Source organism: Rhagoletis zephyria, unplaced genomic scaffold (genome assembly GCF_001687245.7).
Source record: "Rhagoletis zephyria isolate East Lansing unplaced genomic scaffold, Rhagoletis_zephyria_1.1 Rzeph_scaffold_03910, whole genome shotgun sequence".
In the NCBI taxonomy this organism is placed as follows: Eukaryota; Metazoa; Arthropoda; class Insecta; order Diptera; family Tephritidae; genus Rhagoletis; species Rhagoletis zephyria.
In genome coordinates this window covers 21,548-46,227 of record NW_016160993.1, presented here as the reverse complement: position 1 = coordinate 46,227, position 24,680 = coordinate 21,548, and the positions used below count along the sequence as shown (strand labels likewise).

General features: G+C 38.2%; 1 protein-coding gene across 1 annotated transcript; it reads right to left on the bottom strand.

Moving 5' to 3' along the window:
* Positions 1-5,845: 5,845 nt before the first annotated feature.
* LOC108369916 (protein CASC1) lies at positions 5,846-22,590 on the bottom strand (the record flags this gene model as incomplete). Its single annotated transcript, XM_017625126.1, has 14 exons — positions 5,846-6,085; positions 6,176-6,551; positions 7,600-7,675; positions 7,977-8,098; positions 12,828-13,417; positions 15,840-16,724; positions 16,771-16,954; positions 17,107-17,263; positions 17,346-17,696; positions 17,762-17,961; positions 21,479-21,565; positions 21,625-21,782; positions 22,007-22,445; positions 22,502-22,590. Coding segments are annotated over 14 exons (3,954 nt in total), but the record flags the coding sequence as incomplete, so codon positions are not given.
* Between the last annotated feature and the right edge of the window lie 2,090 nt (positions 22,591-24,680).

The following is a 24,680-nucleotide window of genomic DNA, read 5'->3' as shown; positions in this document are numbered from 1 at the left end:
GATCGACTCGGAGCCAGGGAGGGCGACTAGAGTTGGACGTCGAACCAACCAACCAACCACCATAACTGCCAGAACAATTGCAAAGCTCAGCTCAAAATTATGATAACTTAAGTCAACTGCAAATCAGCGGCACTCAACTCCATCGAAGGTGGAATAGAGAAGGTATTTGCGTCAAGGAGTATTGGCATCTGCTCAATCGTGGACATTGAGGGTGCCTTTGACAATGCTAGCTTTAAATCCACGGAAGTGACGCTCTTGAATATAGTTACAAAACCCAAAAGATACAAAATGATCAGCAATATGCTTACCGAGAGGACCGGAAGAACTCAGCATCACTGCAGTAAAAGGGTGTCCACAGGGAGGAGTGCTGTATCCACTGTTGCGGTCTATACTGGCTAATGAACTAGTTCAACGCCGATGCGAAAGATATAAAACCATAGATTATGCTGATAATATATCCACCATTATCAAAGGCGACCATGAAAGGACCATAAATTCAAACTAGAAAACCTTGTCACCATGGCCAAAATCCTGGTCTCGGACCCATCCTCAGCTTTGCGAAAGGGTACAGGATTTCCCGCTTTTGAAGATTGCGGCAGAAACCGATGACTCACAAAAATGAAAGAAAGACGCAACGTCTTATTAAACCGGCAATATGCCTGGATAAAGATCTCATAAAAACTCCTTATAAGAGTGCCATAGGGCACTGAATGATTTAGCCATCTATAATAGGGTCTCCTTAATCTGGGCGCCTGACCGTGAGGCTATGATGAATATGAAAAAACGGTTTTCCAAACTAAAAATGAGGTAGACACATCATTTGTTGGACCCAGCTGATATATTGATCAAAATCCTGCACTGCTAGCCATTGGCACAAGTTAGAGGGATATCATCACTTGGGTTCAGTGACAAAAGAGCTCAATCTGTGGTGAAGAGGAGGAATACATAGAATACCTTATCACCACCTCCAGAGCCCTAGTTTATCGCTGGGCCAGATTTTTAAACTTAATCAACTAAAGTTGAAATAGGGGCACAATAAAACAAATCTGATCGCGATGAAATGGCCATAAGTCTGCGGGATGCGCCAAAGGAAGGAATTTAATTGTTATCATTCTTACTTAGTTGCTATTTTATTGGGAATGTTTCTTGTGAATCGCCACAATGAGTAACTTTATAGTTTCACCTTGATATGTTATGTTATGTTGATATGTTAGGTAAATGAAAAAATTTAAGTAGTTTTTCTCACCAATATTGCCAACAACTGGAACCTTTAGAAAAACAATTTAAATTACGAAATTTAAAGAGGTCTATATACTTTAAAAGGTAATGAGGCCAGTAGCTCAAAGCGTTTTTGCACTTGAAAACTTGTGTTTCCTATTTAACATATTTTTCGATGCAATTCTACGCACTTGAGTTAGTAGACACCTTGACTACTTTCATTTCTTTGCAATTAGAAATTCCTATTCATTTAAGTAACAAGACAAGTGGCCCTAAGTGACATCCCTTCGCAAGTAAAATGAGGAAGGCGAGAAGCAAAGAGAAGTGTGAAGTAAAAATGGGTCTGTCATTAAGCGAAACTAGCTGAGGCGCATACGCGGGTGTGAAGGCTTGCATAAAGAGCGTTTCATTTAAAATATAATTAACGTAATTTTAAATGCGAAGACACGCGCTAACATACGCTTCAGCATTCCATTCACGCAAATGTCATCTAGAATGACAGCCTAAGACTGAAACAACAACAACAAATATCGTAGCGAATTCACCATGAAGCCGAGACGGAAAGTCAAACATTAGGGAGATGTCGTTAACATTAACGTCGACATGAGCAAAAATGCCACGGAGAAAGTCAAACGTTATGGAGAGGTGGCAACTTATTTAACTGCCAACAAGATTAGTGGGAGTAGTAAAAATAGTTGGGCTTGCGCAACCTTGGCAGGCTTGGCAGGCCGTGACTGTGTTGTAAATTTGAGCACTTTAAAGTAACATGCCGGATTTGGTCATTACCAGCAGATTTTTAGTAACAAAAAGGCGCTCGCTAATGGAAAGTAAATATTCTTATATATATATTTTGTTGTTGTTTTTGCTTCCGACAGGGTAGGAGTATGCCGGAAAATCGTTCTATAATACATCATTCGTAAGTGTATTTTTTTAAGTCACATGCCTGTAAAATTGATCTTGATCTTATAAACTTACAGCAACTACTTAGCATAACATTTAACATATCGAGTCCTAACCGCCAAAATAACGTAAGCGACATTTTTTTCAAAATTTTCTTTTTGATGCAGAAATATTCCTAGAGCATCTAGACGCATTTCTGCATCAAAAATAAAATTTTGAAAAAAATGTCGCTTACGTTATTTTGGCGGTTAGGGCTCGATATCTAGTTGCCAAACCGCCTATCTTAAGTCAGTTAAATTTAATAGAAGAGCGAAAAAACGTATTTTCTGTAAGGCCGTTGACTTGATAGCTGGTATTACATCTAACTGTCATTCTACAAATTAGTTGTTGTTGGAATCCGGATTTTACGATTTGCATGCATGATGATTTAGGCAGGTTTGCAAAGGCATCGATGATATATAACATAGCAAAGGCCCACCCAGCTACTGTGGCTACTTCTAATTGAGCCAAGCTTTTCACTAATATTACTATTTAAACATGATGGCACTTACTTGTACATAATGATGAGAGGCTCAAAATAGAGAATTAATTCGCTTTTGTCTAAAAAAAAACCGCAAAATGTAGCTCACTTGACCTACACCAAAATTTCATGCCGTTGTTAGGCAATGTTATATGTTTTAGGCTGAAATTTCGGTAGCAGCCTCCAACTGCAGCAGTAATAGTGGCAGCAACAACAAATAAACTGCTTTATGTGAAATTAATTATGCATTCATGGCGTGTGCGCGCCTTTCGTACACACACACACTCGTTAACTACGAGTATTAAGTCGCATCTATTAAACTAGTCGACATCATTGACAGCTCTAAGCATCACAGTAATACCAACAACACCACATTCATCGGTTGGATAGGTTAAGCTCCATAGACAGGTGCAATGCGAACTAAATTCGCGAGTAATGCAGAAGGCGGCAAGCTTTTGAGAGCTAAAGATGAGATGGTTGAAGTGGCTTGCCAGCTGGCATTGGAGAACAGGAACACCTAAGACTTCAGTGGGGTGTAATTTGTTATACATCTATGACTAAATGTTTCACTCAGTTTATTTTGTAATTAGTTTGCAAGGACTTTTTGAAAATCTATGCCAAGTTAAGGAAAACTTGGTTGACCAAAACCAACTTCCAAAATTAAAGGGGGCGTTAATTGTGTTGCCAAGATGGGAGGGCAAGAAACTGCCCGTCCGCCACCCCTGAGCTGTCCATGTCCGCTTTCAAAAACTTACCAAACTCGTCTGGTAATATACCGAGTAATGGACATGGAGAATGCAAACTTTTCAAGTTGCTTTGCTTTAGTATTATTACCGCCATAAGTCATTCAACAGTAGGTCAATGCTCCACAGGAACTCCTACTAATATCTTACATTCTGCCCTTGGAATTGTAAGGAAATAGTTAGTAGTATGTATTTTCCACCGTGTTGCCAGTATAGGCATTACACCACATCGTATTACATTTTTCAATAAGACCTTGTCCCCATATACATATAACGGCTGTGTTTAGCTCCTGTTTACCGACGTCAGGGTCTCATAAACATAAACCAAATATCCAGATTTCTCAATGCGCTCTATCTCCAACGCGTTATGTTTTTGGCCTCAAAAAATATGACCATAACTCCTTCTGGAGAAACAAAATTCTTGGATGCAGCATCTTTGAATATCTCGCAGCAAGAAACTGTGTATATGTATATGTACAAACTTATTGAATTCAAAACACCGAAATACCTTTACGAAAAGTTAAAATTAACAAAGTCTTGCAGACACAAAAATCTTATAATCCCTAAATATTCCTATTTGTCTTCCTCGAGGCTGTTTTTCGTCAAGGCGGTGAAGTTTTGGAATTCTGTTCCTGATAGTGTTAGGTCTGCGATGGATAGGGGCAACTACGGGAGGATAATAAATGAATACTTTAATTCTATGAGATAAATGTGATTGCAACTCAGCTTTTCTCTCCTCTANATAATCCCTAAATATTCCTATTTGTCTTCCTCGAGGCTGTTTTTCGTCAAGGCGGTGAAGTTTTGGAATTCTGTTCCTGATAGTGTTAGGTCTGCGATGGATAGGGGCAACTACGGGAGGATAATAAATGAATACTTTAATTCTATGAGATAAATGTGATTGCAACTCAGCTTTTCTCTCCTCTATCCTTATTTCTTTCTTTCTCTTTTATACTTAATTGTTAAGTTTCTTTATAGGAGTGATAACTACTATTATTTGATGTTAAGTTTTAATATTAAACTGAAGAATAATTTTTTGTACTTAAATTTAAATTTATTGTTATCTCTTATTGGTTTCATGTTAGGGTTAAGATTCTAATTTTGTAAATTAATGCGCGCCGATTTATTATAAAAGACTGAATAGTCTTAGAAATACAACCAAATTTCTTAGTTAAATAAAATAAATAAAATAAAACGTCCTGGTACCCAGCAAATAATTACCCTACTGAACACAATGAGGGCGCTTGTCGTCACCGTAAGCACTGCCTTAAACCTCAGTTAGTCTAGAATTAATTTCCGTAACTTAACCTAACTTAAGATTTTGGCCAACCTGTTATATGAGAAACTGTGTTGGCGGTTAGTTAGAACTTAACTTAAACTAAGCAACTTAAGAACCTGTAGGTTTTAGATATTCAAGTTACGGCCTTATGGAAATTGTGAGCCGTGAGAAAATCAGGCAAATTTATTTTTTTTGCATGAGTCTTTTTGATGTGGCATTTTAGGCAGCAAACTGTTAAAGAACTCACAACGAAAAAAAAAATGTCCACTTCTGGCTTAAGTTGACTTGTTGAGTAATCATTGATGATTTCTTGTGGCAAGCTAAATCAAATTAAGTCTAGACTACCTAAGCTTTTAACAGCAGAGTAGCTGCCAATGAAGATGTTACCAGGCAGCCCTACGCTGTTTGAGTAAGGTACTGTCTCTACTACTCTTCTTGCGGCAAAGGGCTTAGCTTAAAATACATATTGGCGTATTCTGGCACCAATTTAAGATTTGAGCAGAATGCACAATCGTCTGAGAAAAAACTTTAACTGCGGCATTTGAGCTCTAGTCTCTTCCTTCATTACTCCTTTTATATAAAGATTTTTTGGTTCATAATTGAAATTAGACAAAGCAAAGATGTTCATAACTGTGGACAAGCCGCTGTGTTAGCTCTCTGTCAGGCTTGAATTTAGCGCAGATTTTTATGCCTTTGCATACTTTCCAAACTCATTTTTGTGTGCCACAACTTAATATAAATAATTACGTACTCAGTGCCGTACAAAGCTTAATGGGGATAAACTCGTATAGATTCATTTTGGATAAATTCTTTGTATTCCTAAAGAGCATTGGAAAATTTATGAACCCTATCCTCCAGATGCAATTTCTACGATATCTCTCAATTCATGCCTCGTAAAGTACCATGAGCTGTGCTAATATAACTGAAAAATTCTTGTAGACGACTTGGTAGAAGGATTTCGAAAGAAAATAACGAAAAAAAAAAAAATCGAAAAAGTGTACGCATAATTGCAACACTTTATCTCGCGATGGAGAAACAATTTCTTTTGTGCATCCCCTCAGAATGCTACATTTCATTTCTGCTGCTTTATTTTGAAAATATCTTCACTATATGCGGTCATATATAAAATATATGTATAGAAAAATTTTAGATATGCATATATTTAAGTAGTTAAATACTCTTTTTTTAACAAAAACTTAATGGTCTTATGGCCATCAAAATACGTGCCACATTTTCGCGCAACATCGGATCCATATTCCGTTGTTTTTCCAGACTGCTGGGTTGCGCATACACTTGTGAAAGTTGATAAAGATCGGCGTAGTAGTCCATACCAGCGATGCCAGCTGAATTGAAACTTGGCGAAACTTCGGTACAGTCGATTATGGCAGTCTTCAAAGGCGTCACCAGCAAGGTGGAGTGGTAGGGCTAGGGACCATATAAAAAAAATAAAACAAAGGTAAAAAATATTAAAGTATTGTAAAGAATAATAACGAACACACATTTCGCTTTACTTACCACTTTCTTGCCCTCGATCAATTCGCGCATAAGCAACACAATCGTACGGCTGCCCGCTAAGAGATTCCACCGGGACCAACTGAAGTTATGGGACTGCACCAATGTCGAGATGCACGCATACAAGTGCATTTCCATGACGAAATTCTTCTCGCAAGTGCCTTCAGTGTAGCAGAAAGTGTCGGGTTCAGGAAATATATCAACGGCAGCGGCAATGAGAGTTGATTTCAGTTCGGCGAGGGATAAGGTCTTGCCGAGCATCTCGCTGATGGCTGGTGTGCTGCCTCCTTGAAAATTATTCACACAATAACCGGTGGAAGTGATGTTCATATCCAGGCTGACAATAGAGGCAGTAAAGGAGAAGAAGATCGTGCCAGGACTGCAAGAGAAGAGAGATAGGGAGAGAGAATGTTTCTGAAAAATAAATAAACAGAACGGGTTTAAAGGAGGGGGCGTAGGAGGGGAAAAAATTTGCCGGCTACAAGAATATTTACTCGAAATGCGAAAAGGGTTTAAAAATTGACAGTAATTCAATTTATTGGCTACAAAATTTGTATTACTAGCGCAGTATAGACCTGTTGTTTTGACTTTTTTATTTTATTTTATTTTGTTTTCGTTTAAATACAATTTCGCAATAAAATCTTGCTCTTTATGCAAAACTGTCTAAGGTTAGTGTGCCACCATTTTCGACCAAAAATACGTATTGTAGAAAAAAATATAGCAACTCGTGAAATTTGCTCATATGTAATTGAATTTGTAAGCATTTAATTTCGCTATGTTATTATTGTTCGGTGCACACCCGTTGCATTGTTTCTGCAACATTGGCTTGCGAATAAAATTTTCCAATTGCGGTTGCGTTGGGATTTGTCCGCTTTATTTGCTTTTAATTGAATTAGAGGAGGTGTGTGCGAACCACAAAGCTAATTCCTCCTAGGGAAACTTTAAAGCGCAAATTAAACTTTGGTACACAACTAATTTATTTTTATCTTCGTCATGCGAATTTTTGCTTCCTATAGAGATTAAAAGACGTTTTTCATTTTCCTAAATTTATGTAGTAAGTTTTCTTTTAGAGTTTAGAGTTTTAGTTAGAGCTTGAATGGTACGTAAAAGCACTAAAATTGTGCTCTATATAAGAGAATCCGACGCATGTAGGCAGTAGAACTGTTTGTTATATGTTTCAAGAAGATAAAAGCGGTTAAAATGTCTACCAATCAGGCCTAGTAAAACTTCCATAGAAAATAGCAGAAATATTTACTATTCATTGCTTAAAATTCAAAGCAACCGCTTAAGCTGAAATCGATTGGATTTCGCAGCAGGTTGCCTATGCATTGATCACAAATGCAAATGTAGGCTTTGAACAACACAACATTGCATACACTCATTTCCATTTTTCTCACAAATACACACATACATACATATGTACATACCTTTTGAAATCCGGCCTGATTTCCCAAGTCTGATACGGCATATTGCTGTAGCGATTTAGAGCCAACCCAAATATGCCTTCAAATGAAATATGCAGAATAAAGAGAACGACCATGACCGCCACATGTGGTTAGCACATCACGACCAACACACACAACACGATACCGCGACGATACACACACATGTGCGTTGTTAGCATTGTCCATCAGCGTTCATTTGCGTTCATTGATTTTGCGGTTGATTAGACGCATTTTGTTTTGCCAGAAAAGGCCATGCACAACAGATAAACAAAGAGAAATACGGAATTAAAGCGCAAGCAAACACACACACACACACACTTACATATGTATGTACGTATCATCAATATTTGCGCACTCACCCAAACGTCCTGTGCGAAATTGTAGCGACAGCTTTTCCTCATTAAATTTGGTATCATGAACATCGCGTGTACTCCATTTGGCCTGGGTCAGTGCAATCATATTCGAATCTTTATATTTTTTACTGAAAAATATTTGGGGAAAACCACAACAAAAAAGAAAATGTATTAATACTGGTGGTGTTAAAGTTAACTACACTCTAAAAAATCTGTTTAAAAATGCGACTATAAATCGAGTATATTTTTGTTTATTTTTAAAATTGTTTGGTAAATTTACACGATGAATATGTATTTTTCTCGTTTACACATTTTCGTGTGTAAAAATCCTTTTTGTTAGCGCCTTTACACAATTCTACGGGTGAAATCAAACAGCAGATGTGTATTTTGTAGCTTGTACACACCTTCGTAGTAAATTTATGCACACCACAGCAGCTATATTACACTTTTAAAAGGCCGAAATTTAAACAAACTATTCGTTTAATAATCGAGCATATAATTTCGCGAATAATAAGGTAGGAAATCAGTAACCTACCTTTTAGGTAGGAAATCTACACACTTTTTTTAGAGTGTAATTCAATTAAATAAATTTGATTTTATGCTGTCGGGCTTCGTGCAATCGCTGCACTGGGTTAAATGAATAATTCCTTAACTGAAGCTACAAATAAATGGCTTTAAGCAAGCAGTAAAAAAAGAATACGTTTAAGCTCCATATGAGTAGTGAGTAGTCGATTGATTCTCTTCTCGATACCTATTTCTCATGCTATCCATCATAGGGAAAAATAACCGATTTCGAAATAGAAGATGGTGAGATCGTTTTGTGTGACCGGTTAGATAAGCGCCCCAGCTAAGCTTGGGGTTGAAACCGACCGTTTTAGCTTACGAGTACATACCGCATGCTTTGCATCAGAAATGTCAGGTCGGAATGGGACAGAGCCACCAGAGAGCGTCGGGTAAAAAGGGGAACGCTATAGGGGGTGGCATTCTCTCAGCCTTCTTTCGATTGTGGTGCCAAACGAACTGCAAGTGAAGCTCTAGAGGGAGAGCTCCCGGTGGTGCATTTTTGGATTGTCTTTATGATCTGACCGTGACTAAGAGGATATGAAATTGCAGTGGAAGCCTATCATTGACGTGAGAGTGAAGTAGATATCAACACCAATTGGTAAGGAACTTGGAATATTTTCTAAGGAGATTTCTTGCTCAGGTCCATTATAGGTATTAGGTGCTCGGCTCGTTTCTGAGCTGGAGGTTTTAAATAGTTTCCGAAAGTTGTATGAAAGGAGCGACTGAGAGGCTTTTAACAGCGAACTCTCCATCAAACTTAAATGAATGAAAATCTGCATATGTGATGCTGCTACTTATGCTTACGCGGTGCGACTTAATGCGACACCGGTGGCTTACTGTCATAGCTGCGCAGAGGACGAAAAGTGAAATCCTCCCAACGTTTCCTCTTAAGCAGCATAGCTTTTATATGACTGCTGCCTAAACATCGGAGATCATATTTTTTAACCAGCCGCGCGACCGATCTCTGCCGCCAGCGATACTACATTCTTGGCATGCTGCCTTTTTCGCTATAGCTTGGAAGTTAGAGTTCGTAGTTTCGCTTGCCTGTCAACCGCCTTGATCTAACCCAGTAATTCCCAAAGTGGTCCTGGTGGACACCCAGGGATGATATATAATATAATGTATTTCTTATGAGTTCTCGATAGTATTTATTACTGCTAACTATGTAAACAGCATTATAATGTATTCAAAAAGTTCCAAAAATTTCATATTAAAATACATTCATTTATCGATAATAGGTAATGCAAAATTGAATGCCCCACTTTTCGTAGGAAAAAAATGCATTTTCCAATGTGAAAAGGGTTTGTTTTAGCTGATTATTTTTTCGATTACTATACATTACATTTTCCCACTGGGTTCCTAAATAACTTTAAAATAGTTAAGTTTACAGCCCTAAGTAATAGCCTAAGAATAAAATATAATTTCACCTCCATCAAACATAATTCAATAAATCATTCTAACAATTTTCTAACATACATACATGCATCACTCATTCGCAATACTTTCACTCTTGATTAAACTTTCTCAACGTTTGACGCGACGTTTCAAATTGCTCATCAAATGCCGTTTAATTGAAGCGCTATTAAATGACAGTAACGAATTTTATTTTCAGCATCAAAACGTGCTCCCAATGTGTTAACGATTGTGGGCGAAACTCAAACGCCTGTAGGTTTACATTTATTGATTACACGTAATGTAATCGTACATACATATATACCTACATACAGAGCATTGCCATCGAAAATTCTGCACAAAAAAAATCTCAATCAACCGTTCAAATCTCAGTCACTTGAAATCAGAAGTGACGAAAGGACCCACGAACAACAAACATGAAAAGCGACAGCCAAGTGTAGCGTTGTAAAGCTGGAGGCTGGCACTTACAGCGGCTAAAAAGCAATTGACGCCAATCGGTAAATGTTTGCCAATGCCATTACTGCACAAAGAAGCTGAGCATTTGAATTGTTGCACTTCCATTCAGTTCCATTCACCCCTATCTCTCATTGCTTGGTTTGTTTGCCTTCTTGATTTTTATTTTTTTGGGTTTTATTTGCTTTGACTTTTCATAGCTCCTGTATGTATGCACGAGTGTGTACATATGTATGTGCAGCACAGTCAATAGGCAAATGACAAATGCCAGTAGCAAAGCATCGCAAACAAAGATTTTACATATTGTTTGGATTTGACCAGATTTTATTTTTTTTTTAGTTTTTCGAGTGCTATCGGGTGTTTTTGGATATTTTCTTAAGGTTTATCGATTTTTTCGGAAGTTCTAGAAATATTGCGTACTGTATCCTTTGGGATTTTTCGGAATTTTTAGGGTATTTTTTAGTGAATATCTGGTTTTTTCGAGATTCTTGGGTTTTCCTGTTTTTCTTTTTATTCATTTTTTAAATTTTTGGGTCTTTCGGAATTTAATTTATTTCTGCTCAAGAAAATACCAGGCATACCAGGTAAACTTCGGTAAGCTTCCGACTCGATTTATTCAATTTCCAGAATAGGTTCGGGTTGGATAATATAAAATAAAAATATTTAAAAAATTTAAAGAAAAAATTCTTCTTAAGACAATAAAATCTACAATAAAAGAGAATTTAATTTAAAAAATTCTTTTTAAAGCAAAAAAATCAGAAAATTAGTAGACAAAAAAACAAATTAAAAACGCAAAAGTATAAAAAAATATATCAAAAATCTAAAGAAGAAAATTGTAACTACGGTACTAAAATCTAAAATAAAAGAAAATTAAATAAAAAACATTCTTTTTAAAACAATAAAATCGGATACTTAAAAAAGTGAAAGTGAAAGTGAAAATAAATTAAGAAAACAATGAAAGGAAAAAAGAAAATAAGTACTTAAAATTATATAAACGAAATGAAATTATTTTAATACAAATTCTAAAAATAAAACGGAAATAAATTAAAGAAAAATTATAAAGTAAGTTCCTGAAAATACCATGAAATTAAAAAAAAATATTTAGATTTCTAAAACAATATCTAAATAAAGAAATAAGTTTAAACTAAAAATAAAACAAAGTCAATAAAAGAAAAAAAGACTCCTAAAAATTAAATGAAGTTAAAAACAGGTTTTTTTTCTGTTTAAAACAATAAAATATAAACATAAAACTGAAAAAATAAGTTTCCAAAGATCAAGTGAAATTATATATATATTTTTCTATTTAGGACAGTGAAAAAATAAAAAATACTTTAAGAAGAAAAAAATGAAATAGAAAAACGAATAAAAACTCTGCCCCGAGCACTCGAACCTGTATCCCTCAAAGGGCACACGAGATAGGTCGCCGAGATAGGTAGATCTTTCGCTTAGCCGTCGATATGTTCACATTGTGGAAGGTATCAACAAACTCGCTCTAATTTAAATTACAAAATTATCAAACTAGGAAATCATTCGGCATCCTCTACTCCCCAGCTCCTATTTCAGGTCGTTAAAACCACAGTCGAAGGATGGAATGACGGAATACTATCTATGTAGAGCGTGCTGTATCCCTGTTTACCCAACTCTGGCTACTGGCACTGCTCTACTCTTACCGAAGGTCGTTGTAAAAAGCCCCCAATGTTACAGTGGGTTCTGTGAAGTCTTTATGTTTGAAGGCTTCTCCTATCGAATTCACAATCGTTTGCAGGGCAGTTGCGCCCAACTTACCCTAAGCACGTATGCCCATTTTCTGATAAGAAATTATAATATGCAGATCAATCAGTCTCACTAGGGTTTCAAACTGATACGAAGAGAGACTGATTGGTCTTTAAAAATTGTGGTTAAAAAATCTTATCGAAAATGAGCTCTTAAGAGCACCTGTACAAGCATATTTAACGAGCACTGGGATAAAATTGAGTTCTCTTCAAGTGGCTTTTGAAAAGCTAAATACATACTCCCGCCTCTGTTTCTGAATTCCATTAGCCGTTTTTTCGGAAACGACCAGGATTTTTCACGTGTTTTATTTGGGATTTTTTTCAGAACTTTTTTTTATATTTTTGATATATCGTTATCTGCTAAATATTCAATATTTTTCATAATGCATTAAATACATCGTTAGCTGATACAATGAAATTTCCCTCTTAACAAAAATAATAAGTAAAAAGATGTTAAAAAATCTAATTAAGTTTTTCTTGAGCACAATTTGTGCTACAATACATAAATAAGTAATGTCTTCATAAATTCCCTCCTCCTGCTTGATTCTGCCAGCAAATCGAAGAAAAGACAACAGATTTTATCTTTGTACATTCGTACATACATACGCATACGTGTACCTACATAGATTCTATGCGCTATTTCCTAAAAACTCACCCATCGCTGCTGCCGCCGCTCTCACTTTGATTGTGTTTGTCGAGCAGCTGTTGTAGACCGCCTGACGCCGCAGCAATAGTCGATTGAACACCTCCACCACTGACACCCTCCAATGTCTTCTGTTCACCACCGCCTGCACCACCACCACCAACACCGCCACCACCACCACCACTGAGCAGTGAGTTCAAGTTTGCTGCTAGCGCTTCGCCGTTACGTACACTTGCCTGATAGTCTTCTAAGAGCGCTTCATCATCCCAACCATCGCCATCATACGCGTCATCATCATCATCGTATTCGTCTGTGCTGCTTTCTTCGTCTTCTACTTCCGGCTCGACAGTTGCGCCTTTATTATCTACACCATTTTTCGCATCCAAATCACGTAGAAACGAAAAGCCCGGATAGTAGGTGAATGCGGGCTGCAGTGTTTCCGCTTGCCTGCCTGTCTCTTCGCCATTAGCAGCTGCTGTGTCGTTGGCGTTAGTTGCCCCAACATCACGTGCTGCTGCGGGTGGCGAGGTGAGATTGGCGGAAATTTTTTTGAGCGCATCCGTTTGCAGTGGCAGCAGTAGTTCAGCAAGACGATCCAAATCCTTTGGTATATAAGATGACACGTGAACCGAAAAAGAATAGAAAATACGCATTCAAAATGGGCTGTGAATAAAATGTGCGCGATAAAAAATAGGATCAAAATTTATTACGTTATTTTCTGTGTGGCTGATTGGACAACCAGGCAGAGGCTGTTTTGGTTAATATCCTGGCATTTGTGTGTGAAGTAATTTTGCTTTATCTAGTCTCCTTCAAATAAAATATTTTGCACAAATTTTCACATAAAAGAGCACTGGCACTTTATTGCTTTTTCCAAGCTTTTGTGTGCCTTAAGATGGCGTAAAAATTTCTACTTATGGTATGAACAGAAATTTTTGGGAAAGACGTTATTAATAGCTTCAGGTAATATCTCTGGAAAAGCTGTTGCAGAACTTAAGACATATAGTCATAAGTACCTTAATAGCGAATCTTGAAGAAATTAGGATAATCAACTTCTGTACGTAAAATAGTCTGAAAAAATGTCGCTTGTGTCTTGCTGGCGATTAACGCCGATATCTCAACAGTTTCCCAAATTAAACTAAGTATTTAAGAAGGGCGCAAGCAAAGTAACTAAAGACGTTTGAACAGGATTTCTGCTACCGCTTAAAAAGTTTTTAAACTATTACAAGTTTTTAACATTTTGCTTACATGAGAACACTATTCGAAAAAATGTTTAAACGCCTATAATTAAGGCCATAAAAGTGAAACAAATAGAGTCTTGTTGGGGATGATGCCTTTGCCGGGCTGGTTAATGTCTGCAGGAAGACTAAAACTGACATCACCACCATAACAGAAATGCAATGAAAGAGTAATGTTGTCAAATCAAATTTAGACCAAATTTAGATGATTTAACATTTCGCTCATCTTTAGCCCACGCCGCACAGTGGTATGTCGGTGTACAAAATAAAATTTTTTGAATACTAAATTTTTATATTTGAATGGTATATACTACAAAGTGATATTTGCCTAAGAAAAATTTCCTAACATTTTGTTTACTTAAGCAATGTGTTCTTCTTAAAACTTTTGTTTTTATTGTTTTTGTTGTAGGTTCGTATGAAAAAATAGCACTTACTGTTTCCTTCGGCTTCCTTCGCTTTCCTACTATAAAAAAATGAAAGACCGGAATGTTGCCTATCTATTATTATGATATTTTTAAGGGGTTTTAGGTGTTAAGTTTGCAAGTCAGGTATTTGTTAAAATAAACTGATTACTCCCAGTTTTTGGGTGTTTAGTTATAATATTATTACTAACATGTGGACAAAATTTCGGAATGATATGTTCATCAGTCCGCTTTTTGCGGCCTTCTTAAAGCACTTTTGAGGTTAGGTTCGTATGGGAGGTATGCTTTTATCGTTTTTTTTTTTTCTTGATTTAAGTGCATATTACATACGGAAAATTTAGGTTTACGCCGATTTCTTCTGATTTTTCCCAAAAAATTATGGGGATGTACCACTGTGCGCCGCAGAGTGTACTTTTTGAACACTCCATGCGAATTTATCGTAGCGCTTTCGACATAAGCTACTCTTCGATATGAAATAAAATGGTTTTGCAAGCGAATGCAGTTTTCACCAATGCATTGCTTAAAATAAAGAATAAAGAAAAATTAGAGAGTTGCCATCTATTTGAAAATTAAAGTTTAAGTACATTGATAAGATAGAGTAAATATTGCAATATGAGTATCTAACTTAAGAGGTTTAGGAAAGTTTACTGCCGAAAATATTTGTATGTGGGATTGCCACCTGATTAAAAAATTGTATTCAGTAAAATTGATAAGGTAAATATTGAATTAGTACACTTTGAAGAAAGTGCGCAATATGCGCACAAATAAATTTTATTCGTGAGTTAATTCGTCCAACAAATAATAAATGTTTATCATTTAATTTTTTGATTTGGGTTTTGACTCACGCAACCCTACGCGTGTTTAAATTTTAGAGGGAATACTACTCCATCCAGTTGAACGCTAACAGCAGTGAAACAAATGGCAAATATGAACACGACTCTTAGTCCAGGATGACGGAGTAGATGTGTAAAGTCTTGTCCAGCGTACTATGTAAAAATAAATTAAGAAATGCAGTTTTGGTTTGTTGTTTACTTTTATATCATTTAAAATTTTTCCTTTGCATTTTTTTCGTTTTGGCGGAACCCTATAATTGCTTTTAGCTAATTTTTATTACCATTACCAGGAAATTTTCTAATTTCCCTGAACTTTGCACTAAATACTAAATACACTAAGTTTTTAATATATTTTTTTAATAAAAATTCAAAAATCATATTTACAAAATTACAAGAATATTCTCTGCACTATTTTGAACAGTAACTTTCAATTTGACACCACTGTGCGTTAGCTGCCTGGCTCTAGAGGAGTTAATTAAACCTTTTCTATTGGCCAATGACATTTATATTCATATACGTAGTACAGTTACTCACTTCAAGTAATTTGGAGAACATATATGTCTTCGTCTCCAGCACCGCTCCTACTTTAGACTCCTTCGCCTCACCTACTTGTTTGGAGCTGCGTCTGGTGTTGCTCACACTCAATGCACCAGCTTTGTCATCTATCTGTCCATTTAAATTTTTTTGCACATTCTGACCATGTCCATTACCATTACCATTACCATGACCATTCCCCTTCCCATTACGATTCGTATTACCACATCCGTTGCCAGTAAGATTTACTGTACCATTTCGTGCGCAAACACCATTTATGCTCACACGCTTTGTTTCAACACCATTCTTTCCATTTCCATTCTTTTGGTGTTTATCTTGATCTCCACCATTTATTGCTTGCTTTCGCTTATCCTCTTCACTCTTCGACCTCAGAGCCAGCGATTGCTTGCCCATTGCAAATGTCTTAAACTTAATCAACTTTTTCGGTTCGACGGCTGGAAAGAGTTCACGCGGCTCATCCCAATCTAGATAGTCATTCGTTATATATTCCTGACGCACTTGAAATTTGCCCTCATTGCAACCACCAGCTGCCACTGTTGCATTCGACCAGATGTCACTCTCGTCTGGCCTGTTGACACTTTTGTGTCGTGCCAACAAAACAAATCGTTGGCCAACAACGCCTTCTCGTTGTCGTTTCTTTTTCTGTTTGCGTTGTTGACGGGCCATCACTTTGCTACTCAGCATTGGTGTTGATTTCTCCCAGCGCAGACAGAAGCCAGGCGGTAAACGTGGCACGACAAAATCTTGCAGCAAACCATAGATGTCAATGCCACGCGGTATGTTGAATAGATCGAAGTCTGTGACCTCACGCACAACACCCACCGCTTCCGCCGCGGTGACCAGCAAATCAGATGCTATTGTTGACTTTTGTGAGCTGCGTTTCGTAGCTTAGCGGGGAAACGTGGTGAGCCCTTAAGGGACTGGTATTGGTAGTGGTTGAGAGTGGCGTAGCTTCGGTGGAGGTGGCAGGCGCGTTGGCGGCATTGCCAAGTGGTGGTTTCGCACCATCCGTCAAATTTGATTCTAACGTTTCGAAGTGGGTCTCCCAGCGGCAAACAATGGGTGGTTCAAACCAAATCACCGAGTCGGGCAGCCTTTTTGTGCGAAAGTGTGTGTGTGTGTGTGTGTGTGTGTGTGTGTGGTGAACGAGGCAGGAAAGAGAGGAAGATAAAGAAAGTGTAGATATATAAAAATTAATGTTTGCTTTTGACTTTGTGTTACTTTGATTGAATACACAAACACTTACTCCAAGCTGACCAATGCCAATTTGTCAAGTGCCGCTTCAACCATGCGCATCTCCGCTTCAATTTCCTCAGGCAAACGACGTACACCCGGTTGGGGTGGTGGCGGTGGTTTGTAGCTTTGGTAGAATATCTTTTGGTTCAAGCGATTCGGTGAAATAACTGAAAATGCATGGAAACCGATTTTATTTAGCACTCATATTTATGTTTGATAGGTTATAAAATATTCACTAAGCGCACTCACTGGTTCGTATAAAAGAACGTTCATTTAATCGTTTATCCTGCTGCGGCGTCTCCAAGTAATCAATGCGATACATCCCGCCGATAATGCGGTATTTGCGCAAATTTACGTCAGTACCAGTCAAGTTATAGCCCTCAGGTCCGATTGCACGCCGACGTGCCTTGTTAAGCTCATCTTCATATTCGGCATAGATTTTATCTACATCAAAGCTGCGTTCGCGTTTAGCGCCGGTGGAGCTATCGTGTTCAGCGACACCAGCAGCGGACAGTGGGCTGTCCTTATTACAGTCCTCCAGCATATTCTGTAAGATGTCTTTGCGTTTACGCCACTCTTTTTTGGTATAGCGCAGTATATCTGAAAATGAAGAGAAGTGGTGTCTTTGAAGTTACAAAGCTGGGAGAATAATCTTTTGGCTCAACTTATGTATTCCGGCAAATCTCGTTTTGCATTAAAGCTATCGCAGTAATCACTATAATGATCGTAGTCTAACCAGAGTCCGCGCATAGCTGAGCTTTGTAGTTCCACGGAGAGTGGTAGCGCGATTTGTAGCTTCAATGCTGGGAATTCGATGTCGTTGGAAGTGGCCTGTTCACCGATACGTGCCTTGGGATTAGCAGAGCTGAAAAGCGAATAAGTAGAATACAATATTTGAGAAAGCATTTTTATTTTTCTTTTCTTTTGCTGTGCTGAGCAAAAAAGATTCCTTTTCATTTAAATAAAGGCATTCTTCTTAAATAAGTTTTCTGCGTTTATTTTATTGAAGCATATGTATGTACATATGTCTTATTAATGTAAAAAAAAATGATTTATACGGAGGATGCATCAGCATAGGCCGAGATTCACTTTAATATGTTGATAGCGAATTGGGCAATGTTTCTGTGAAAAACTCGGCTAGAATTCGGATGTCGGATGTCCTCTGCCTGAATTAAGGAATCTTTTCAGATGCACAGTTAAACCGACTAGCTTCTCTGTGACCAGTATCCAACTCAGTGGGACATCTTGTTTTGGATCTACTGTGTCGCGGATATGCAAAATCATTAGCAAACTTCGTAGAGGTGCTTAAAATTCCCAATGCTGGATATTCCGTCATACTTTGAAAAATCGCGTTTTGTACCGCGCAGGATGAGTTAAATCAAAGATAACTTTGCCTTCCGATAAATTGTACAATAATAGTTTTAGTGGGATTAATTGATAACCTTTCGCTTTCGAGTCATTTTTGTGTAGTAAGCTCGCTAGCAATATACATATAAATCTCATTGAATAGTGATTGACACTACAACCTTGCTTAAGATGGACTCCTTTTTTGCCTTATAAGGGGTCTTATCAAAAGTCGCTTAATTGTCTTTAAGGGCCAAAAGAGCTGTGTCTTTTAGACCTCAGCGACTGAGCGTTAACACTTTTACGTTATTTTAAACTACCGCAGAAAGGCGCGCCTAGAAACCTAACTTTCGCCCTACCCAGAGCTCTGCAGTTGCAAAGGTTTACTTCTACCATTTGCAATGCTTCTGCTAAGTTGTAGCTACGACAAATCGTAGCTAATCCTCCCTATCGGGTTTAGTGATAACTAAAGTTGGTTTTGAAACTCTTGAAAATGTTGCCAGTTTTGCCAGTGCGGAGAGATCTGGCACTTCACCCTTGTTTTTAATTCACAGGTACAATAACCTCTTTTAAAAATGAACTATTCAGGTTAAACTACCTCTTTCAACGAATTCTTTGACAATAGTTCTACTGAAGCCCATCGGCCAGATTAGCGTAACGCATAGACTCTTCGACTACCAGCTCTGGCCATAGGTATTCTCTTAAAATTGCTTTATTAGGCGAGATGTATTAAAAAATTTTACATCGCTGAAACACAGAACATAAATCCTACTTACTAACAGGAACTTTGTTACGCAAAAGTAAAAAATCACCATATGCTTTTCCACTCGCATAGGTTAGGATAGGCTACATGGGCAGCGTTAGTCCAAGGAGGCCGTGAAAGACCATATTGACGCCTAGTGGACGATTTACCCAGATTTGCCCCTACTTGACTTCAAACCATCTTCATTTCCTGACCAATCCTAGTAAAAACTTTAATGGAGCTTTCCCAACGTAAAATTTGCGTGGTTTCCGCCTGCAATTAGCACTAGTTGTTTGGCTCGGAACCTGGCAGATGGCAACCAGTGTGAAGCTGAATTTTCGGCTTTGAGAGCTTTCGCAAACTCGATCCTGCAATGCCCAGAGTACCTATTCGTCTAATTATTGCTACTAGCTTCTCTGGTCATAGCGTCAGCATTCCTGGATGCATATTGAGTTAGTCGTTACCGAATTGCAATCAGTTTAAGTTTTATAATATTCAATAGTTTTGCCACTGTTAATGGGAAATATAACAGGCTGAAATAATTTGGAAATCTAGAAGCCACTATCAAAACTAGTTTCTGAAAGAAGATATCAAGATCATTTTCAAATGTTTATTTTGAAGCCTTCTCATTCCTAGTCTGTAAAAAACCGCAGCTTGGCCCTTGTTTATTGTTCGTAGCCTGTTAGACGTATTATAGGTGAGCATAGCGTTAACTACCGCCCTGTATACCTAATGTGACCAACTATTTCATAGCTCAAAGAAGTGCTAGTTAGGTTGGGTTAGGTTAAAGTGGTTGCCCCTTACAAGGAACACACTTGGACAATTAAGAGATTGTCCTATGTGATACCATGAAAAAAAAACTGAGCGGATCCCCATAATTTTGTCGGCAATCCCTGAGAGCTCAGTGCTAGTTTAGAAGAGCGAGCCAAAATGCTTGCATCTTAGCCTCGCGGAGGTTGGAGAGTCTAAAAGAATGATGATTTCATCTCATCTTTCCCTTGACAGCTGATACAAAAGGGATCAGTTGAAATTCCTAGTCTTATCGCGTGAATACCAATCGCACAATATCCTGTCAGAGCCCCCATCACAAGCCCTTGAGGGGTAACGTGTCGGAACTGGCAAGTAAAAGAATTTATACTCAAGTAAGCACTTTTAGTAAGCTCTAATTTATAGGTAATTTTAGAATTAAAAGAGAGCTGAAAAGTCACTTACATTTGTGCATCCTTTGAGTAGGTCCAAAAGTGACTCTTGAAAACGCCTGATTCATAAATGTGTTTGAAAACGCCTGGACGATCGATTCTAAGAAATGATTTTAGATTTATTATTTCTAAAAAAATTCAAAAAAAAGTAGTACTCACTCCATATCGCGATCGATGTGTGACATCGTTTTATAGGTAAACTCATCTAAATGCTCACTCAAAAGCACACGAATCTCCATCTTGAGGCAAATGAGATCGGCAATGATATGTAGTGGCTTCTTTTTATCAACTATGGCCTCATCTAGTTCGTTAAGTATCTAAAAGCATAAACAGACGGCAGTGTTGATCCGGATCAACTCGGGAATTAACTGCAGTTGATCCGGATTAAGTCCGAGTTAATCCGGATCAACGCTGCCGTCTGTTTAAGCTTTAAGATGCAGNAGCCACTATCAAAACTAGTTTCTGAAAGAAGATATCAAGATCATTTTCAAATGTTTATTTTGAAGCCTTCTCATTCCTAGTCTGTAAAAAACCGCAGCTTGGCCCTTGTTTATTGTTCGTAGCCTGTTAGACGTATTATAGGTGAGCATAGCGTTAACTACCGCCCTGTATACCTAATGTGACCAACTATTTCATAGCTCAAAGAAGTGCTAGTTAGGTTGGGTTAGGTTAAAGTGGTTGCCCCTTACAAGGAACACACTTGGACAATTAAGAGATTGTCCTATGTGATACCATGAAAAAAAAACTGAGCGGATCCCCATAATTTTGTCGGCAATCCCTGAGAGCTCAGTGCTAGTTTAGAAGAGCGAGCCAAAATGCTTGCATCTTAGCCTCGCGGAGGTTGGAGAGTCTAAAAGAATGATGATTTCATCTCATCTTTCCCTTGACAGCTGATACAAACGGGATCAGTTGAAATTCCTAGTCTTATCGCGTGAATACCAATCGCACAATATCCTGTCAGAGCCCCCATCACAAGCCCTTGAGGGGTAACGTGTCGGAACTGGCAAGTAAAAGAATTTATACTCAAGTAAGCACTTTTAGTAAGCTCTAATTTATAGGTAATTTTAGAATTAAAAGAGAGCTGAAAAGTCACTTACATTTGTGCATCCTTTGAGTAGGTCCAAAAGTGACTCTTGAAAACGCCTGATTCATAAATGTGTTTGAAAACGCCTGGACGATCGATTCTAAGAAATGATTTTAGATTTATTATTTCTAAAAAAATTCAAAAAAAAGTTGTACTCACTCCATATCGCGATCGATGTGTGACATCGTTTTATAGGTAAACTCATCTAAATGCTCACTCAAAAGCACACGAATCTCCATCTTGAGGCAAATGAGATCGGCAATGATATGTAGTGGCTTCTTTTTATCAACTATGGCCTCATCTAGTTCGTTAAGTATCTAAAAGCATAAACAGACGGCAGTGTTGATCCGGATCAACTCGGGAATTAACTGCAGTTGATCCGGATTAAGTCCGAGTTAATCCGGATCAACGCTGCCGTCTGTTTAAGCTTTAAGATGCAGCAAGTTCATTTTATTATTTGCTCTTCTCTCTCTTTTATACTTTAACTTTCACTCTTCCTTCGTCTCTGGCATTTTTTTACCAATTTACACCCTCAACTTACCCCCAAAACTTCGCGTATTCGCTGCGCATACACATCGCCCGCATTGCCTTGCCGCAAACGCAAACTCTTACGCGATAAATCTGGCGCATCGAGGTCTTGCGTGAGTAGCGTACGTTCGTTGGTGTTCAGCAGCCAATTGCGTGATGCACGCTCACGTCGCTCCATATCGCTGCGCCATTGATGAATGTAGCGTCGCAAGTCGCTCGGACTATTGGCGTTGGGCAGTCCATTGCAACGCATAAATCTCTCCCATTCACGTTCCTCCTGCTCGAGTGCCTTAATGCCGTTCGTCACTTCGCGCACCTCCATGAAGAAGGCCATGCTGTTGCGTAGTTGTGCGCGGCGTTTTTTATTCTCTTGAATTTCTTCCTTCTGCCGACGCTTGGCTTGTTCAAATTCAATTTGGCGACGCTGGCGCTCCTCTTCGAGTTTTCGTTGTCTATGTAAAAGTACTAAATTTTACTGCATGAGTTCGTATTTAGTGGGTTGATTTACCTTTCCTTCTCCATTTCAATGCGCAGCAGCTCGGCCTGCTCGGCCTCTAACCGTGCCTTCTCCTTCTTTGAGAGCTTTTTTTTCGGCGGCTTAAATGGAGGGGCGATATTTTCATTATTTTAATTATAATTTTAGAGTTATACCAGTTTAGAGTTTTACTTACCATCTTTAAAGTATATCTAGCTCTTGCTATAAGTTTGAGTACCAAAGCGCATATAAACTTTGCTGTCGGCGTTACTCAGTATCGATTTAACGCCCTTTTGCTGACATTCTCTTAACAACCACGTTGCCTTGCTACCATCTATTTGGAAAATACAACATTGTTTTTGCTTGCTCCAAAATTTTCGTTGTACTACAAATATTCGCACAACTTTTAACTATTTATTTTCACATTCCTCCACTTCTGCGTTGTTCTTTTGGGCCGACTTTCGAGCCTTTAAGATTTTCCATACCATTCATTCAAGCCGTTGCCAAGCACATCCGTTTCCGCTGGCAAGACAGCATTATATTAACTATGAGGAATAAAGAACTGGATTAGAATTGAAATGAGCCGTAGTGCGCTTGGGTATTGGGGTAGAAAAGAAATGTATGAAAATTTGCCATAAAGTGCAATACCAATTTGAATGCTGGTTATATTTAAGCAATATAAAATTGTAATCGCTATGTACGTGTACTAGTAAAATATTAACTAAATTGGAACTTTACTCAAACTGTAAAAAGTCCTAAAATCCACTAAAGAAATTACTCATAAAATGGTTACACTGCAATGAAACCGAACATCCACTGCTATGTGGGTTGCTGCTCTTCTCGCTTTCCTCTCAAGTAATTTTTATTAGAGCTTCCACAAGAATCCGAAAAATTGAGTTACAATAGTGTGCCGTTAAATCCGTCATATCATATCGGGAACAAACTTTAAAATAATAACAACCAACACACCATTCCTTTAATAAACACAGGGAAGAAGGTTTGGATATAACCCCAGACTTCTGACCAGTTTTCCAATCACGTTAAGAGATGAATAGTCTCGACCATCGATATATTGAATACGAAATAGATCTTAGAACCCCCAAAGTAAGCGAATTCAGAATACAGACTGGGGGGGGGGGCTTACAACAAAAAACGAAGGACTTTATTGCCAAAGATACTCCCCCGTGATCCCGCCACAAAGGTGGAAATGGACGGATTGGTGAATCAGGTCCAATAAGATATCTGGTTTTTCCACACAGAGGAAAAAGCAAACCACCTTAGTGGACAAAAAAATATCCTGTTGAGTTGAATCTAACAGGGCACTGTTTAATAATGCCAATGCCACTAGAACGACCGAAGATTTAAAAATATACAAAAACAGCAGTTAAAACCGCGAAACGTGAATCGTGGCAAAATGATTGCAAGGGAATTAAGGCTAATACCGAAGCGTCCAGATTGCGAAAAATTCTCGCAAAGTCGCCATGAAAATTGGGTTATTTTAAGGTTCGAAGGAACACATGGACGACGAGTGAGGAGTCATTAGGTCCTTCTCCAAGACACACACTTCCCAGGCAACAAGAGGGTGGAACATAGAGACTTCCCAAATGATCGAGCAAAAATCGAATGGGTTTTTAAAGGTTTTGGTCCTTACTACTGAGCAGGACTTGAGGGCATTCACCCGACAGAGCTGCAGATTACACGGGTTATATTATCTCTCCGTTGCACTCACTCTTCGGGTTGGTTGATGCAAAAGAGCTTATCAGGTAATGAGTATGCTTTGTTTGCAATTTACTTTATAAAGAAACGCAGGCTTTCCACAGTCGTCAAGCTAATTTTTAAGTGTGTGAAGATTCCTTTGAAGAAGAATGTTAAGTGTCTGGAACTTATATTATACAGGAAGCTTACGTAGAAACCTGTTACAGAAAAATAGATCTAGATGTATTTGTTGGTTATCCCACTTACCTTGCTGGTGTACGCCGCAGACTCCTGCTCAGTCGTAGAACCATAAGTATTTTAAAGGTGGCTATCTTTCCGGGGTTTAGGTCGCTCGTTGTCCCAGTTTATTCTGTTTGGGAAATATACGATGTAATCGCGATTGAAGCTAAACGTCGAAAAGTACAGCTCCGCAAAGCTTATGTGCAGCCGTTCCTCTTGTTCTAATGCCCTGAGAGTAGAATTGTGTATGAGTCTCTTATTTTCCTCATTGTCGTCT